The 20,589-nt window shown below is 35.1% G+C and overlaps 1 protein-coding gene across 10 annotated transcripts in view; it reads left to right on the forward strand.

Moving 5' to 3' along the window:
* Positions 1–20,589, forward strand: part of ATAD2B (ATPase family AAA domain containing 2B) — a 124,779-nt gene that overhangs the window by 55,465 nt on the left and 48,725 nt on the right. For all 10 annotated transcript variants that reach the window (XR_009448034.1, XR_009448033.1, XM_059660431.1 and 7 more), the window contains 4 exons: positions 2,614–2,704; positions 8,411–8,722; positions 11,148–11,283; positions 16,513–16,699. Coding sequence is in view for 8 of the 10 variants with exons in the window: in XM_059660431.1 (XP_059516414.1) it covers positions 2,614–2,704; positions 8,411–8,722; positions 11,148–11,283; positions 16,513–16,699 (726 nt within the window). In the remaining 2 variants the exon portion in view is untranslated. The remainder of the gene's footprint in view (positions 1–2,613; positions 2,705–8,410; positions 8,723–11,147; positions 11,284–16,512; positions 16,700–20,589) is intronic.

The following is a 20,589-nucleotide window of genomic DNA, read 5'->3' on the forward strand; positions in this document are numbered from 1 at the left end:
TAATTAAAAGCAGCATATGTTATTCATTATAGTGTAGTTTCTAAAAGAATGTGTAATTAAAACAGGGTAGTGTATAATCATTAAATATGTAAAATGTTATGTATTATACAAAGTTCTTTTTTCCTAATTCTACTTGAAAATTTTATTGTTAGTTTTGGTATGACCAGTTTAATCATCAACTGTTTCTTCACTGGGAACTTAAGTTTGAGAAGGAGAGATGAATGAAGAGAAGATACTATATTTGACAATGCTTCCCATGTAATTTAATATTTTAAATAAGTCTAATGGAAATATTTATAACATATAGCCATACAAATGTAAACTAAAGAAAGCAGAGAAGATACTGCATATGAATATATGTAGATACACACGTTGTTATATGGCTTTGATTTCAGAATCCTATATAATAAAAGGCTAATATGCAAATAGACTGAACAGCTAAATGACTGGTCACTATGATGTGCACTGACAACCAGGGGACAGATGCTCCCCACAGGGAGCTGCAAGTCAAACATCCCCCGTGGGCTCCCGGACTGTGAGAGGGAACAGGCCGGGCTGAGGGAAAACCCCCCGCCCCCAGTGCATGAATTTCGTGCACCAGGCCTCTAGTTCTATATAAAATGCTTGGCTTATATACATAGATATGCAAGACTTAGTTGCTAGGACAGTTTAGAAGACTATAGGGTGGGATGGGGAACCATTTTTCTGCCAAGAGCCATTTGGATATTTATGACATCTTTCACAGGCCATACAAAATTATCATCTTAATTAACTCACCCCTAATGCCTTGGCAGGGCCACACAAATGATTTCGTGGGCCTTATATAGACTGCGAGCTGGACGTTCCCCACCCCTGATCCAGGGAAATTAAGGCAGTGGCTCCACTGTATAGAGCAGCTAATACCTCAATTTGAAGTCAATTTGCACAGCCACTAGAAGCTGTCTCATTTTTGAATTGACAACCCAATTCATAGGCTTTAATTTGGCACCAGAATCCCACTCTGGTTTACATAACTTTGTCAGGGTAGGACACAGCATATACAGTAACATTTTCATTATTCAAGTGCAACTTCCAAGATGGTGCCAATGTACAGAAGTTTGCTTAGTTGTAGGAGACAAAGCTGAAGTGGGTGCAGTCTACTTCAGCATGGGGAACCTCAGCTATCTTGTATATCTTACAACAGTCCAAGCATATTTTTTGGCTCTTACTAGTATATGGGAAATATGCTTAGTTCTAGGAGACACAGCCAGTATTCATTTCAGCACAGGAAAGCCATTACCTTGATTTCTCAATCGTCTTCTATTTTGTCCTAGTCATGTAGGCCTCAGAGTTTCTATGCCAATCACAGTCTTCACAAGAGATTTAATAATAAACAAGGTCCAGAACAGCATTGCCCAATTCAATTATCTGCAACAATGAAAATGTTCTTTAATTACACTGTCCATTGAGCAATGTCCAGTATGATAGCCACTAGGCACATGTAGCTGTTGGGCATTTGAAATGTCATTAGTGTAGCTAAGGAACTGAATTTTAAATTTCATTTAATTAAAAAATTTAAATAAAATAGCGTCATATAGCTAGTGTCTTACTGTATTGTACAGCATGGATCTTGAACATAGTTTTCCACATTACTTGAAACTATGTTTTAAGGAAACTGTGCTGTGAGACCTAAACCTAAGGCCATTTTTCTGGTTTTGGTCTGTGGAAAAGACCTGGACTGGCTGTTCACCTTTTTTCCTTAGATAATATTTAAGGTATGAGACTAGATGAGAGCACCAAGTCCTTTGTCTTAAGGAGCAGTCAGTAAGGTCAGAGGAAAACAGGAGAGTGGGATTCTGGAAGCCAAGTGAAGAAAGTGCATCAGTGAGGAGGGTGTGATTTAACAGTGTTGCTATGTTAAATCAGATGATGACAAAAAATTAGCTGTCCTGTTTAATATTTAATTATGTATTTATGTATTTATTTTATAGAGAGAGAGAGGAAGGGAGAGAAACATCAGTTTGTTGTTCCACTTATTTATGCATTCATTGGTTGATTCTTGTATGTGCCCTCAAATCCGCAACCTGGGTCTTTACCCTGACTGGTAATCAAACCCAGGGATGATGCTCCAACCAATTAAGCCAGAGAAGCCAGGGCTGACTTCAAACTTTTAAAAAATCTTAAATTAGTTATCATTTAGCTCATTGTTAGGCATAGTACTTTATAACTATGATAGAACCAAAGGTTCTATGAAATCTAAAGTTTGTCTAAAAGTTATGATTATTATAACATTAAGTTTCTTGTTCATGTATTTTCAAATGATAAAAATGATGTGGCAGAAAAGTGAAATTTAGTTTTGAAATCTAGTCCTAAGTCACGTAATCATATGTGCCACTAGTCATGTTCCCTCACCTCTCTGAATATTAAATGTCTTAGTGTGTGAAATAGAGACAAGATCTCACTGCCCACGCTGCAGGGCTATTATGGGAATCAGAGTTGATGCGGATGCCAACGTGTTTAAATTCTTTAAAAATAAACATTTACTTTTTTGGGGTATGGTTAGTCCATAAATTTCTTCCAGCAAATGCATTTGAGGGGTTGATATATTTTATTTACCTGTGTTTTTCTTTGTAGGCAAGAAAACACATATTACAGATTCATACCAGGGATTGGAATCCAAAATTGTCAGATGCTTTTTTAGGTGAACTGGCTGAAAAATGTGTTGGTGAGTGCTACTATTGGAATTCTTTGATTATCATTGTTTTTTCTGCTCAGTCTTCCTTTACCCTTATATTTGGAATATGAATGAGTATAGTTATGTCTTGGTGCAATATATGGCTCTACCTTTAAATGTAAAAAAAATTATTTTAAATATTGCACTTGCAGTTTGAACACTTGTAAATTAGAATTTTAACTGCCATTAGGTGATTGACTAACAAAGCTCAATAGTAATATTCCTTTCATTGAGTGCTGGATTTCTATAATGTTATTACAGTGTTTCCTTTTAGGAATTGTCCCCTTTCAGAAATTTTACTAAGAAAAGTAAGTGTAAACTTGACAGAAAGATAAAGGCAGGACTGTGTAGTCTTTCACTTTGCAGATTACATGATGGACTCATCTTCATGAAGTTGAGTGAGAGGAGTCTTCAAAGAACATACAGATGGCATCTGCTAGTATTTCCCCAAATACAAAACTTTCCAATTTAATGTTGTCATTCCCAGAATGGAAGATCTCCCACAGAGTGAATGACACTACTGTCCTGAAAGGATGTGGTCAGAGTATTTTATGTACATATATGACCATACATAGGAGATGGAATTCAGGGGTTTTGACTCTAATCAGGTCTGAAATAAAAATGAGTACATATTTAAGCAATCAAGTATACACATAAGTATTTTTCCTTTATTTTCCCCCCCATCTTTTGTCAACTTTCCTTCGATTTCCTAAAAAATCTAAATTAAAAGATCTCTCTCCATGAACTTTTCAAGCATTATGTAGAAATCCCCCAAATAAGTCCACTAACAATCAACAGCTTACTTGGGAAAACTTTAAAGTTACCAAAACCAAAAAGAATTTAGTTTTTAAAAAAATCATTGTGATCCACCATCAAATAATTAAAACTTAAATAGAACATTAGTCCATTCAGTTAGCTACATCCGAATTATCCTCTTCATCCACAGGGACCTCCATCTCCGAAGCAGCATCTCTCAGCTTTTGAACCTCAAAGACCTCGACATCTTCTGGTGAGGAGAAAACGTAAATCTCTCCAGCACTACTCCAGTTTAAGCTTTGCCTGGTATCAGAGAGCATGCGCCAAATCCATTTCATGTACATTTAGCTTGACCTTCGCAAAGCCCTGTGCTGCTTTATGGGAGAGGGTGGTATTTGGTGCAGAATCCAGTCTTTTCCCATTTTGAAATTTGACCCCTCTTATATTCTGCTATTTTTATGATATTGTATTAGAGTACAGATTAGACTGGGGACTTTTTATAGTTTCTTCTGTGAATTTGTCACAGAATCATCCTTAATTGAAATAAGAAGTCTTCAAAAAATTTTGTAAACTCCCTAAAACATAGGTACTTTTTAAATTATTTTCTATTACCCTATCTACCATGTGAAATAACATTATATACTCTAATTCTTCATCCTAAATGTTAGAATCTTAGTTTCCTTTTTCATTTCTAAAGACCACTACATATTTTTTCAAGTGATTTATTTTAATTTTTAGTTAGTCTTAAGTAAAAAAATTTTTAAAACATAATTTCTTATAGGACTGAAAAACTTCTCTTGCCTTCTTAGGGGTGGTGGTGGTTTAGAATCTGCTTATATATACACGTAATTTTCTTTTTGGAGAAAGACATATAAGTCCTTTATAATTTTTTATTATGATTTTGGTTGTGACATTTTAATGTGAAACCAGTTCATATTAAAAAAATCAAATGCAGGTCTCAATCAAACAGGAATGAAATAGTAATAATTTTTAAATTCATTATGAGTTTATCATTTTATGTGCCCCAAACATGTTTTAACATGTATGAGTTTAGTTCATGCTTAACAAAGACTGTAAAGTCTTGATGAACAACTGCAAAAATAGCTGACCTCTTGTTAGAGGTTATGGATTTGGTAACTTTTACCTTGAAATAAATTCCCAAGTACTTGGAGGTGTTTGCATGCATAATAGGTATGATTTTTTTTAGTAGTGCTCAAATAATTTTGTTATGCAGACATGTACACAAATAGTAGGAGCTTAAGGTTAATGAGGAGCTTAAACCTAATCATATTTATTTATTTTTACTAAGAGGGCCAAAACAATGAAAATGTATCATTGAGGCATCTATCTTATGAGCCTTCATTATGTTTGATGTTTTACTTGAAAAATAAATTAAAATTTATTATTGCCTATTTCTAGTCTATAACCTCTTTGAATAGCTTCTATTTTCAGTGTTTCAGACAAATTTCCATCTTAATACCAGTATTAAAAAATGCTTTTTCTTTGATATCTAGATATTTGGGTTCTTCAGAGCATTATAATTGTAATGGTGGAATTAGTATGCTTATGGAATTCATATGAAAAAGGATGTTGTTTTTTTCCCCTTAACATCAACTTTTAACTTTCAAAAGGCTTAGTATATAGTCAGTATGTTTAGAATGATTATATCATCTATTTTTCTAAAGTAGGGCTCTTAAGTGAAAAAATATGCTCTTAATTGTGGTCACCCAAATATAATTTATTTAGCCATATTTTTGATGTACTTTTAATTCTGTTTTAGAGTCTCATAAAGGAAAAAAAAATGTGTGTGTGTGTGTGTGTGTGTGTGTGTGTGTGTATATATATATATATATATATATATATATATATATATATATATACACACACATATATATACACACACACACACATCTTTATTGTTGAAAGTATTACATATGTCCCTTCCCCCACATTGACCCTTCCAGCCCCCCCCCCCCAGGCCTTCATCACCCTATTGTCTGTGTCCATGAGAAAAGGAAATATATTATTAATTCAGTTCTTAATATTTTTGTATGTAAGAATCACTTGTAAAGCTTTCTGAAAATATACGTTTATAATATTAAACCACAAGAGCTTCTGATTTAGTGCTTATTGGGAATCTGTTTTTGTTTCAGTTTCATTGTTTATTCAGATGAGTAGTCAAGGTTGAGCAACTCAGATAAAAACTAATAATTCTCATTCATAAGCACATGCAAAGAAGATAAATTCTATTTTTTATAATCTAAAGTTTACTTACTTAAATGGGATCTATTATTGATAAGCTTTTAACTTACCTTTAATAAATTAAGAAAATGAACATTATATTGCTATTATATGAATTATTAACATTATTTTGTCAAACAAATGATATGGGCAACATTTACTACATAGAATACCTTTTAGTGGTTTTTTGTTTTGCATTGTTTCTGAGGTTTTTTTTTCTTTTTTAACTTAGGTTTTGCCCTCAAAATTAGGATCATATATAGTATATTCACTAACTGTGTATATACTTTAAAAATTGTTGTTGATACTATTACAGATGGTCTCCCATTCTCCCCGCCCTTCCCCCCTTTGCCTACCTCCACCCAGTCCCTGGCATCCCTCCCCTGGCCTTCACTCTGTTGTCTGTGTCCATGGCTATGTATATATGTTCTTTGACTACTTTCTTCACCTTTTATCCAGTTCCCCCTCCCTCCTTCCCTCTTTATATACGTTTGAAGGAGAAAAAGAAAAGTGGTTGTTTATATTGTTTGAAGATGATAGTTTATTCTTTACTTCCTCTGAAATGGATTATTTCATTAAGAATTTATGAGCTGATGTTTTACAGTTATTTTGTTGAACTAACTTAACAGATATGTATGGCACAGGAAATGATACTTTTTTTTTCACTGAGAAATAGAAAATAAAATGAGAGAGTAATGGTAAATTTTGTTATTCTGCAGAATTATTTGGGAGATGGATTGCTGTCATGGGACAGTGTTAACCCTTAATCTGCTTATAGTTTTCTGCATTAAATTCTCACAGGTCATATTAAGTTTCCCCCAGCTCTGTGTAAATGTTTCTTTTGGAATGCAATACTTTCTATGTTTTTTTCATAACTTTTATTGAAATTATTAAGTTGCTTTAATAATAAAATTGTTTAGATTTCTTAAAAAGAACACGACTCAGTAAATCCACTTCTTATGGTAGTACATAGTAACCTAACAGTTTTACCTTCCCAAACTACATATAACCCTGGAGTTAACTCTTTTTCTCTTTTTATTCATTCTTTTACTCAAGAAATATTTATAGGATATCTACTGAATGCCAGGCCAGGCATTATTCTCTGTATCTGAGAATCCTTAGTGACCAAAACAAATACCCCTACTCTCACAGAGCTCACATTCCAGTTGGGGAAGGCAGAAATAAAGATAATAGGTAAATGATTTGGTGGTGAGTGCTATGGAAAAAAGAGAGCAGGGTAAAGAGGACCCTCCCTCCACCCCCCTGTTATTTGTAAGACTTGATTAACAGAATTATTTGCTCTATTCATAATAGGGATATAGTTCATTATAGATATGTGAATCACCTGCAGTTTGATTTATATGGGTTTGTCCCTTAATGTATTTTTTTCTACCAGTTAGTCTAGGGCAGGGGTGGGCAAACTTTTTGACTCGAGGGCCACAATGGGTTCTTAAACTGGACCGGAGGGCCGGAACAAAAGCATGGATGGAGTGTTTGTGTGAACTAATATAAATTCAAAGTAAACATCATTACATAAAAGGGTACGGTCTTTTTTTTTTTTTTAGTTTTATTCATTTCAAATGGGCCGGATCCGGCCCGCGGGCCATAGTTTGCCCACGGCTGGTAGGGCCATTTCTTCTCTCCTCATTGGTGGTTTTCCTGTCTAATCTCCAATTTTGTTTCAGTATTTAAATGTTCAATGAGACCATTGTGAGGTATAAAAAGATAAATAAGCCTGATACCACTCTTTGAAGAGCTTAGAGACTAATGTTCTATAACTAGGTCAAGTGGTTCCCCCTGCTGGTGTAATTGATAAAGGTGGCCAAATGCTAGTTTAATTGCTAATATAAAAAACAACATGGTTAGTTTGAGTTTTCTTTATTTTTGTGTTAAAGACCTAATAAATAGTGTATTTTTGTATTTGTTGCTTAAATGAATGCAATGACTTAAAAGCATCGGGGGCTTGATCTGTTGTTTAACTATTTTAATCATTTAAATATGGGTAATGGATAATATCCTTGTTGGTATATTCCTTAGAACTAGATCATCAGTCGTTTTAAGCTAAAAAAAAAAAAAAGGTAATATGTAACACGTGAAGTTAATGTGAAAAATTAATGAATTTTTATTCTCTTTAATGTTTTGGAGCTATCAGAGATGATCACAACTTTAAAATATAATTTTTTGGGTAATTAGATATCAACTTGCTTGTCAGTGGCACTCAGAGTTGGTAGTAGAATAGCTCTGTTTTTGAAGTTTCTGCTTATGTGCTATTTTTTATTACACTATTATATGTGTTTGGAAATTAGTAATATTGAAAAAATTGATAGGTAACTGTACTGTCATAAAGACTAAATTAATGATTGGGAATATTGATGAAGGATTGAGATGAAACTATTATTCTTTTAAAACCTCTTTTGAAGAAAAATTGCACATTATCATCAGTGGTATTGGCACAAAATACATGACTTATTTTACTATTATTAGTTCATGTGTTTGTTAATATTCAAAACATTTTAGTCTTAATGAATAAACAATTTTATTAGGTGATTTTAAATGGTCAACTTTCATTTTGCTGATAAAATTACAAATAATTATTGATTTTTGTATTATTTCCTTAGATAAAGATGTGGATATTTGTGAAACATAGTGGGCCTTAGAAGAATGAACTTACCTTTGTTGTCCTTTCCTTTTGTGCATTAGGGTATTGTGGAGCTGATATCAAGGCCCTGTGCACTGAAGCTGCCCTGATTGCCCTGCGGAGGCGTTACCCCCAGATCTATGCCAGCAGCCATAAACTGCAGCTAGATGTTTCCTCAATAGTGCTCAGCGCTCAAGATTTTTATCATGCAATGCAGAATATTGTGCCTGCTTCCCAGCGTGCTGTCATGTCTTCGGGACATGCACTATCCCCCATCATAAGGCCACTGCTAGAAAGAAGCTTCAACAATATCCTGGCAGTCCTGCAAAAAGTGTTTCCTCATGCTGAAATTAGCCAGAGTGACAAGAAAGAAGGTACTAAAATTATTTTTTTGTATTGTTAAAATGAAACAAGTACAAGCATAAATAAATAAATTTTGAATTTCCTCATAAGCTTATTTATTTATGTGTTTCTCTTTTATATTTGCCATGGATATAGAAAATATACCTTTTTTGATCACAACTGTGTATTCCTGGCCTGGCATGCTGCCTAGCATATAGTAGTTGACTAGTGAATTTGTATTAAAAATACACACGTGAATGTTTGTTTATTTGCTCTTGGGACATTCTGATTGTCTTAATGTAGGAGTGTTATGGTCTTTTGAGAAGTTGACTATAATAATAATGGCTTACAATTATTTTATTATTATAAAGCCCTTACATAAATTGTTGTTTATTAATTCTCATAACAATCCTGTGGGGTAGGTACTCTTATTTTATAAATGAGGAAACTGGGAGATTGAGGAAGGTATTCACTTATATAGGGTCACTCAGTAAGTTCTAGGGCAGCCGTGGGCAAACTACAGCCCGCGGGCCGGATGCGGCCTGTTTGAAATGAATAAAACTAAAAAAAAAAAAAAAAAAAAAAAAAAAAGACCGTACCCTTTTATGTAATGATGTTTACTTTGAATTTATATTAGTTCACACAAACACTCCATCCATGCTTTTGTTCCGGCCCTCCGGTCCAGTTTAAGAACCCATTGTGGCCCTCGAGTCAAAAAGTTTGCCCACCCCTGTTCTAGGGCTTACTCAAACCCAGGGACCCTGACTTCAGAACCCATGCTCTTCATTATGGTACTATAAAGCCCCTCTGGATTCTACTCATCACTTGTTTTTATTGGCAGGGCAGTCTGGTTTGCTGTATTAATGAAGTATAAATTTTTAGTGAGGAAGTACACTAGAATCCATAATAATAAAAGCCTAAGTGACCATCGCAACCAAATGGATGACGGAACAGGCTGCATGGGGCGACTAGGCCGGCAGGGGGGTTAGTGAGGGGCGACCAAATGACTGAGCAGCAGGCTGCATGGGGGCAACCAGGCTTGCAAGGGTGCATTTGGGGGTGATCAAGACAGCAGGGGGGTTAGAGAGGGGCGACCAAACGACTGAGCAGCAGGCTGTGGGGGGTGATCAAGCTGGCAGGGGGGTTAGTGAGGGGCAACCAAATGACTGAACAGCAGGCTGCGTGGGGCAACCAGGCTGACAGAGGGGGGCAGTAAGGGGCAACCAGGCTGGCAGGGGGGACAGTTGGGGGCGACCAGGCAGGCAGGAAGGTGAGCAGTTAGGAGCCAGTGGTCCCGGATTGTGAGAGGGATACCGGAGTGGAGAGGGTGCTGGCTGGGCTGAGGGGAACACCCCCCCACCCTTTGCACAAATTTTGTGCACCGGGCCTCTAGTCAGGTTATAAAAGATCTTGGATTCTAGCCTCAAGATTGTAGTTTGGACCTGAGATAAAGACAGAAAGCTGCCTTCAAAAACAGAAAGCTACTTTTCCTATTCATTTACAGGAAAACGTTAAGTTCATGAGCTAATCAGAGGAAGGCCGATGAACTTTGAAGAGTATTTGTAATACTTTAAACCAGTGGTCGCCAACCTTTTGGACCTCATGGACCACCAGTTGGTGACTGCTGCTTTAAACAACTAAAAAAATTTAACTTAGAGATTTTTAGTAAATAGGATGGATGGGTATTTTATGCGAGTGCCATTTCTTCTCAGTCTTCTTGTAGTCATTGAAGTCTCCCAAATTATATCTTACAACACTTAAGTAGTCTCTTTCACTTATAAATTATTCAAAACAGTGCAGTTTGTCAATTTGCCTGCTCAATCTGTATTATTTGATAACTTACTAATGTCATTTGATATTTTTAAATATATTTTTTTATTATTGATAGTATTGCAGATACCTCTCATTTCCTCCCCTTTTCCCCCTCCTCCCAAGCCTTTCTCCCCCTCTCCCAGGTCTTCACTACCCTATTGCCCATGTCCATGGCCTATGCATATCTATATATATGAAAGCCTATTATGCAGAATGTCACCTTGTGAGTTCGACCGACCGGGAGTTCGATGATGTGTGCTGACCATCAGGGGGTGGCATGGAACAAAGGAAGGCCCTGGCTGGCAGCCGGCAGCCGGGGAAGGGAGGCCCCGGTTGGCGGCCAGCAGCCAGGGAAGGGAATCCCCGGCCAATGGCCAGCAGCTGGGCAACCGGCAGCTGCTAGCCGCTAGGGACCCTACCTGTGCACGAATTTTGTACACTGGGCCTCTAATAAGTATATAAGTTCTTTGATTTATGTTTTCTGGTCCCCTCAAAGATTGAGGTATGTCAGTCTGTTCCATGTCTCCATGCTTCTGGTTCATTTGATTTTTAAACCAATTTTCCTTAGCTTTTGTAGAGCATTAATATTAAATGACGTGATAAGCCTCAATCTTTGTGATTTGTTTTTTGTTTGTTTTTGAACAGATATAGATACTCTAGTTTTAGATGATAGTGAAGATGAGAATGCTTTATCAATTTTTGAGACCAGTTGTCATTCAGGATCACCAAAGAAACAGTCATCAGCTGCTGCTGTACATAAATCCTACCTTCATTTTACAATGTAAGTAATGTAAATCACATTTCTTTCCATTTAGCATGATTTTTACTACTTTATGGTTAGAATTATGGTATATTTTTATTTATGGTTATAATCTTGAGGACTTTGATTTTCTGTTTGGACCAGTTCTGGAACACTTACTGTGTATATTTTTTTGTGTGTGGTAGTAATAAATTGGTTTATTGGTCAATTGTAAAGATTTTTTCTAAACCAATTGTGTGACTTTTATTTAAACCAAGGTGGAAGGAGGGGTTGGTTACCTTTAGAAAATCAACTTATGTCCTTAATTTTATTGCTTTTTATTTGAACTAAAATGAACAGAAGTGAATTATTTACCATGGTTAGAATATTTTAATTTACAATAAGTTTCAGATGATAATTTAGGGACTCTAAGGGTACTAAAAAGATTTTGAATTAGAAATTGCTCAGTAATTAAACAAGTAACTTTTCAATTCTCAAAAATCCCATTAGTTTACACTTTCCTAATTTAGATTTCTATTTACATTCACCTTTATCTATATTAAAGCAGCTTTTGCTGTGCACTTTAATGGGTAAACAATATTAGTGCTAATCTAATTTTAAATTAAGGGACCAAGTAGTTTCAAATACTAATAGCATCATCACTTGCATTTACATAATTATTATAAGAGTTAAAGGACCATAATGCTTCAGTCAGGTAAGTCTAATTGCACTTTTATTTGAAGATGTTGGGTTGTATGTTACGTTTAAGTAATTTTCCTTTTGACGTATTTTGAACAAATCTAAGTTTTCAACTTGAATTGAAGTTTCTCCCATGTAGATTTTGGTAAAATGTTATTTTAATTATTTGCATTGATAACTTGTTTATTTTGCATTTTTAAAAATGAGAATAAATTACTTTCATTTACTCTTTTTTTCTTTTAACAGCAAGCTCTTTTATTAGAAACTTTCTTCTTTTACTCCTGGGTCATTACTTTTATGCCCTCAGGGAAATTTTCTTAGACTATTTCAGTAATTTTACAGATCTACTTTATTCATGGCTAAGGGAAAGCCAAACATCCTCCTCTTCCCACCTAGCTAGCCTCTGTGTGTGTGTGTGTGTGTGTGTGTGTGTGTGTGTGTAGATTGTTTTGACAATTTCAGTTATTTGGATTTGAAATACATGATAGCAGAGCTAAGAAACTATCAAAAGATAATATGTTCCAATTTTATAAGATAGTTCTGTTGTCAGTAAAGTGATACAGAAATAGATTTTTAGATGAGAAATTTTTTTGTAATTTTTTTATTGATTTCAGAGAGGAAGGGAGAGGGAGAGAGAGATAGTAACATCAGTGATGAGAGAGAATCATTAATTGGCTGCCTCTTGCTTGACCCACATTGGGGACTGAGCCCACAACCCGGGCATGTGTTCTTGGCCAGAATTGAACCTGGGACCATTCAGTCCACAGCCCGACACTCTATCCACTGAGCCAAACCAGCTAGGGCTAGTTTAGCCTTTTTGAAATTGGTTTAATTTTAGCTTCCTTTACATAAGCTTTTCTAGCTCTGATTTGACTTTAATACTGAGACAGGTGTATATTCTAAAATAAGCTTTTTTTTTGTTATAGATGTTTTGATAAATCTTATTCATTTATTTCTTTTCCACCCATTGTGCCAGCTTTTATGTGTTTACTGTATGACAGGCACTGTACTAGGTGCTGAAGACATACGTATGATTAAAGTATAACATTCTTAGTCTGGAGATGTTCTTGTTATTGGAGATGACAAACATTGCAATATGGCTTAGGTGCTATGAAAGCAGAACTAAGAAGCTTTCATTGGGAAGTCCAGGAGGGCTTTGCAGGAGAAATAGTGACATTTGCTGTTTTTTTGAGTATGAAGGGATTGGAGTTAGCATCTGATGTTCATTGCAAACTAGATGTGTGGTAAATGTATAAAGCTTGGGGCCTTATGTATGATAATTCATATAGGTCTTAAAATAATCATATAGCTAATTTGTGGTATCATTATTTTATAGATGATGAAACTGAAACACTAAGTTAATTGCCCATGATCATGCTGCTAGCGGGTGGCAGAGCCAGGGTCTGGACTGTTTGTTTCCTGGGATCATATTCTTTCTCTTATACTATGCAGTTTCCAAATTGATTTCTGAGCTTAATATGTAGATAGGAAAATGCATTGCTTTTCTGGGTAGGTTAGACAAGAATATTTTTATACTTTCTAAGAAATATACATGTTAGAATTTAAGCCTTTAATAAGGAGTACACAATGTTTTTGGTTAGTTTTTTATTGGTTTGACTTCTGGTTTGAACAACGTGTGTTAGCGTGCCAGACCAATAAAAAAAAGGTGCTAGACACATAGAAAGCATGACTTTAATCCTGGTCTCCAGTAACATTAGCTTGGGCATTGCTGTGGGTTTCTGTTTCTGGGAATAGTTTCCTAAAACAGTGTTGAAACGTTTAATTTAGATTTAAGATGAAATATAAGTAAAGATATTTAAGGTCTGTCAATCTGGTAGAGAACCCTTATGATGGAAAATAAGTTTACTTTCTTACAATATATTGCCATAAGGGGATGAGAAACACAGGTTTCTGAGGTTTTCCAAATGAAAATAGCTTTGTTTTTTCTAATTAGAAAGATGATATACTCTGTAGAAAATTCAAGTAATAAAGAAGAGCATAAAGAAGAAAGTAAAAATTAAAGCCCAGGCATCTGAAGGTAATATTTGTTAGTTTTGGTGACCACCCTTCTTGTGCATATAGACAGACCCACATAATATCTTATATAAACTATATCCTCCTTGTAAGGTTTTTAATATATCTTGCTGTTTTATCCATTATGTTGGGAATGTTATTTCATGTCAGTATATTTAATGCCATTCTTTTAAAATAGCTGCACAGTACTTTATTTCTTAGATGTTTCTTATTTTATATAACCTTACTGATAAAAATTGAAGTTTCCAATTTTCCTCTTCTATAAGTAGTGCTATGGTAGTCAAATTTCTAAGTATACATTTTTGTACCACTATCATCTGATTCAGTACTTAGGGTAAATTTTTAAAACTGTGATCACTGTGTCAAAGGGTATATATATTTGAAAACATGATACAAGTTGTTAAATTGCTTCCAGAAAGGTAGTACCAATTTCATTTTTATCACTAATATTTTTCCTATAGCCTTATCAATTCTAGTACAATTTGTCTTTTTAAATCTTTGCCAACCAAATACACGAAAATAACATCTTGTTTATTTGAATCATTCATTCATTCAAAGTGCCCATCATGTGTTGCATGCTGTCCTAGGTACCTAGAATATGTCAGTGAGCAAAATGGGCTATGATCCTTACTCCCATTCAGCTTATGTTTTAGATGGAAACAGACAAAGAACAGTAAGTGTAATAGAGAAATAAAATGTTAGAAGATACATACTATGAAAAAATATAGAGAATACTAAGAGGTAAGGGAGTTTTTGGGAGTGAGATAAGTTGCAGATATCCTTGCATATATATTTTGGTATGTATTTGACATACTTGCCAAATTTAATTTTGGGAAATTGTACTTTTTCCCACTCCAACTCTCTGAGCCTTGGTTTCTTCGTCTGTTTAATAGGCGGAAACTACGTATTTCACAGATATGTTAAGAAAGTTAAATGGCTGAAACCGGTTTGGCTCAGTGGATAGAGCGTCGGCCTGTGGACTGAAGGGTCCCAGGTTCGATTCCGGTCAGGGGCATGTACCTGGGTTGCGGGCACATCCCCAGTGGGAGATGTGCAGGAGGCAGCTGATCGATGTTTCTAACTATCTCTCTCCCTTCCTCTCTGTAAAAAAAATCAATAAAATATTAAAAAAAAGAAAATTAAATGATAAATTTGTATGAAGTGTTTGTTAGTAAAATAGGTTTAAATGTAAAATTGGACCTAACATCTTTTTTCAAAAATTTCTTGATTATTTTTTCCAGATAATGTGGTGAATAAGCTTTAAATCTTCCTCTCTCAAATTCTTTGGGGATTTTGATTTGAATTTTTAAATGTATAAAATAAAATACATACATATATATATGTATTGACGTCTTTATAAAATCAGACTCATGATGTATTCTATATCGTTTCATACTTTTCTTTCTTTTTTATTGATTAAGGTATTACAAATGTGTCCTCATCCCCTCCATTAACCCCCAACCTCCCCCCCCCCCCCCCCCCCCCCGGCACACTCATGCTACCATCCCCCTGTTGTCCATGTCCATTGGTTTGGCTTATATGCGTGTATACAAGTCCTTCGGTTGATCTCTTCCCCTTACCCCCTCCCTCCCCTTCTTTCCTTCTGGGGATTGATAGCCTGATCGCTGGTTCTCAGTCTTTGGATCTTTCCCTTTTCATCAGTCTATGTTGTTCTCTATACATACTTTTCTTATAATATTGTTTGTTTTGCTATTTGTGTTTTTGCAGTTGTAAATAGGATCTCATTTCTTTTTTATATTGGTTCTTGATGGTATTTAGGAAATCTTTTTGCCTTTCTGTTTCCATCTTTTGTTTTATTACTTTGCTGGTAGATTCTGACAATTATTAGATGATTCTTTTGGATTTTCTAGTACATAATCTTCCTTTTCAAGTAACAGTGTTTTCTCTATTTCTTCCCATTAGTTCTATTTATTTGCTTATTGCATTGCTTAGAATTTACTTCATTACCTATAGTAATTGTATATGAATTTGTTTTATTTACTTGAATTTCATTAATATATTTTCGTAAACCTACCTTCTCTAGTGTAGGGCTTTAGATGTCATATTTGAGGGTATTAGCCTAGAAACAAAATTAGCTGCCATGAAAAAGTCCTACCCCCATTTAAAAAATTGTGGTTAAAATACATACAATTTAACACTTTAACCATTAAAAAAAAAGTCCTATATTTTGTATAATCTTCAGATGTACCTCCTTGTTGAAATGGGATTCTTAACATTTGACCATGGATCAATAATAACTAAATCACATATAGTGTCTGAAACATTTTCCAAGTTAATATATTTTTACTTTTTTTAGAAGTGGTTTTTATACTTTTACCTCTTGGTTATTATGGTCAGAGAGATCAGCATTTTAAAACTAATTAATGAAGAATTATTCACTTAAAAAATAAGAGAGATAGGGAAGTTCTATTAATTTGGAGTTATGTTCTTTTAATGTAAATATATTGCCTAATATTTCATATTGATTTTCAGAGTGTATGGTTTCAAAATAATTATTATGTCTTACATGTATTGCAGGTCACCATATCATCAGCCAACCTCTTATAGGCCAAGATTATTGCTGTCTGGAGAACGAGGCTCAGGTCAAACTTCTCACCTTGCTCCAGCGCTTTTGCACACTCTAGAAAAATTCTCTGTGCACAGACTAGATCTCCCAGCACTTTATTCAGTTAGTGCCAAAACACCTGAAGAATCATGTGCACAGGTAGGTTTGTGCCATGTCAGAGCAGTTGCAACTTCCTTGGTAGTGTTAATAGATAAATTTTTTCAAAGAACAATAATATGAATATTAATTTTTTGTTGCTTATTTGTTAACATAATATTAAGGTAGAGAATCCTTTTGATGTGTAACATTTTTCAAAGTGAGCTTGTTGTTTTTACAATGATACTTCATTTCTGAAATTTTAATATTCTGTTTCTTGTTTGAAAGTTTAATGAAATGGTGTAGAAAGGGAGTTTCTTTTGCCTTTTTCTGACCCTCTTTTCAAAGCTATGGTTTCAGAGCCTTTCTAGACTTATCTCTGTACTTATAGGAAGGGAAATGATACCCATTTTGAGATGCTAAGACTTAATATTTATCTAGAAACATGATATTTGATTTTCAACTACTTTATATTTGCTAAGTTGTGAAACAAAGTTCTAGTGAGACTGTTTATATTTCTTGAGGTTCTAACATATAACTATGAATTTATTATAAGTGTGCCATGTTATAACTAGAGGTTAGGGGAATACGTTTTTTAGCCAAGGGATTGTGTCTTCACCATTTCTGTATCTCTGACACAGTGCAGCTTAGGAAGTGCTCACTGAACGTTTGAATAATCGATACTAATAAAAGGGTAATATGCTAATTAGACCGGGAGACCTTCTGGACAAAGCCATGGTGGTGGGGCCGAGGCAGAGGCAGTTAGGGGTGAGCAGGCCGGCAAGGGGGGGAAGTTGGGGACAAGAAGGCTGGCAGGCAGAATGGTTAGGGGTGATCAGGCAGGCAGGCAGTTGAGCGGTTAGGAGCCAGCGGTCCCGGATTGCGAGAGGGATGTCCAACTGCTGGTTTAGGCCCTATCCCCAGAATCGGGCCTAAACCAGCAGTTGGACATCCCCCAAGGGGTCCTGGGTTGGAGAGGGTGCAGGCTGGGCTGAGGGGACCTTCCTCCCCCACCCCTTCACCCCCTGTGCACGAATTTCGTGCACCGGGCCTATAGTAGAGTAATAAAGATGTAATAGAACTAATAGATGTAATAGAGTAGTAAAGAATTTGTACCCGTGTAGGGATAGATACAGTAATAGAACAAAAGAGAGAATTCATTTATGCCTGTATAGTAATGAGAATTTAGTATCTGATGATGATGCTATTTAATATCAATAGATAGAATAGATGGATTATCTAATAAATGGTCTTAGAAAACTGGCTGGTTCAATAAGGGGAAAAGAAAACAAACAAAACAAAACTGGATTTCCTACCACTTTCTGTAACCCAAAAACAAATTCTAGATTGTCAGTGGAACTGTTATGAGCATTCATAAGGTCATATATTTATTATCTTGGGTATGGGAAAATGATTTTTAAGCAATGAACAAAATCCAGAAAACATAAAGATATGAACAAATTTGACTACACATGGCCAAAAAATTATTTAAGTAAAATTAATAGACATAATCTGGTAGGTATATTTTTAACATACATGTCAAGGACAAGTTTCCTAAACATAAAAATAAATGTTAATGTTAGTAAGAAGAAATATTAACAGCCTAATATAAAAATGGGCAAAATTGGAGCATGCCATTTATAGGGAGAAAAAAAATAGAAAAAGCAACCAATAAAAATCTGAAAAGATTCTTAGCCTCACTTATGAGTGAAAAAATATGCAAATTAAAGCAACGAGATACCATTTTAAAACAACTGCTAGGTTTGTAAATATAAAGAGCTTGATAACACCGAGCATTGGAGATGTGGGACACTCAGACATGGTTAGTAGAAATGTAAATTTATTGAACGATTTTGGAGTGTACTTTGGTATTGTCTTTTAAAATTTCAAGTACATATACCATTTGACCCAGGAATTTTACATTTAAAGAATTTTCCCTAAAGGTATATTAGCTGTAAGTATTCACTGCTGAGTGAACAAGGATATTCATGACAGCATTGTGTAAAATTGCCAAACAAAATAAGACCAAAAGAAACAAACGGAATGTTCTTTAATGGTGGACTGGCTAAAATAAGTTATGGTATATTCTCACATACAGAGGGATATGGTGAAGCCATTAACAAAGCTGAGGTAGTCTTACATAGGCTGATATAGCAGTTGAAGGAGATATTGGTGAAAAAAGCAAGTTTTAAATCAATCTAAGTATGATATTCTTTATGTAAAAAAAGCCTTAAAAATGCTATATCCATGCTTATATATAAGTGGAGAGTTTATCTACGAATACGCCCTTCCCCCCCACCCCCCAACAACAACAACCATCTGTTAATAATAATTGCTTTGGCATGGGGGAAGGAATTTGAAGGGTTGGGGAAATGGATAAATTTGGTCATTTTAGTTTATACTGTGCTGCATTGCTTAGAATATTATTTTTCTTTTTATATGTATATTTGACAGTATCAATCAAACAAGATAGAATCACATTGAAAGGAAAACATTTTCACACTGGCCGGTGTGTCTCAGTTGCTTGGAGTGTTGTCCTGAAAAACCAAAAGGTGGCGGGTTCAATTTCCAGTCAGGGTACATGCCCAGGTTGCGGATTTGATTCCCTGTGGGGGCGCGTACGGGAGGCAACGGATCAATGTTTCTCTATCCCGTCTTCTCTAAAAAACAAAAAAACAAAGTTCCAGTTATAAAATAAATAGATCCAGGAATATAATGTACAACATAGGGAATGTAGTCAACAATATTGTAAGAACACTGCACATTGACAGATGGTTACTAGACTTAAAGTGGAGATCACTTCGTAAGATGTATAAATAAATGTTGAATCATTGTTTTGTACACCTGACACTAATATTGTATGTCAACTATATTTTAAGAAAAAATAAAGTATGTGCATTTAAAAAAATAAAAATAAATCAATAAAAAAGAAAGAGGAACATTTTCAAAATGAGAGGGCAGTCTGCCTATTGTTTTTTATGGCTAGTATGTGTACATATTTACAAACATTTCTGGCTTAGTAAGGAAGTACTTAGGAAGCATTGTAGTAAACTATACGTTGGTATTACTGAGATCCTAGAACTATTTTTCCTGAATCCTAGTTGGCATCATTGGGCTAAATTTGAATTCTAACTGCATGCTCTTTGGTCTCTTTCACATTTCTTGGCTCTTATTACTTTTTTTTTTTTTTTTTGGTCATGTGAGTGGAGAGGATAAAGAGAGGTGTCACTTGGTAGTGGAAAACAACAAAAAGCCAGTATTTATTGTTTTGGTTGTATTATATTGCTTCTAATACACCAAGACATCTCATCTCTGCTTTCACATGTAGGCTCCTGGGTTAGAACTAGAGCTTGTTCTTGAGTGACCAGCAACTGGATTGGTCCAGTCTGCCAAGGAACTGAGTCAGAATTTTGTAGTCATGGTAGTAGCAGCTTAGACTTCCTCTGAACACTGGCCAGGGACCAGATTAACTGTTCTGGTTAATCTCTATTTGTATCTTAAGTGCTTATTTAAAAATATTTTAAATTCACAAACATAATACTGTCTTTTAAAAAAATCTTCATTATGTGATGAAACTGAGGAACTTATTCTTAACTTGTAGAGATTGGCAGGCCTGAGTATAAGTTAGGTATAAGTTTTTGAAGAGAGAGAGCATGAATCAGGCGCTGAAAGACTGGAAAGATTAAAAAACCCTTCTTTCTATACTTTTGTCTTATTTTTCCTTTCTTCTCTTTTGCCTTTCTTCTCTTGGGAGCTAGTCCTCCTGTAGACAAGATTATCTCTAAATAAATGTGGAACATAAGGGTTCAGTCTGTGGCTAATCATTATTCTGTGCTCTTTTCCCCAGCCTCTAAGATACTTAATATAAAATTGGTTACTAAAGCTCGGCTGGTGTGCCTCAGCAGTCGAGCATCAACCCAGGAACCAAGTGGTCCCCAGTTAGGGCACATGCC

This window comes from Myotis daubentonii, chromosome 12 (assembly GCF_963259705.1).
Source record: "Myotis daubentonii chromosome 12, mMyoDau2.1, whole genome shotgun sequence".
NCBI lineage: Eukaryota > Metazoa > Chordata > Mammalia > Chiroptera > Vespertilionidae > Myotis > Myotis daubentonii.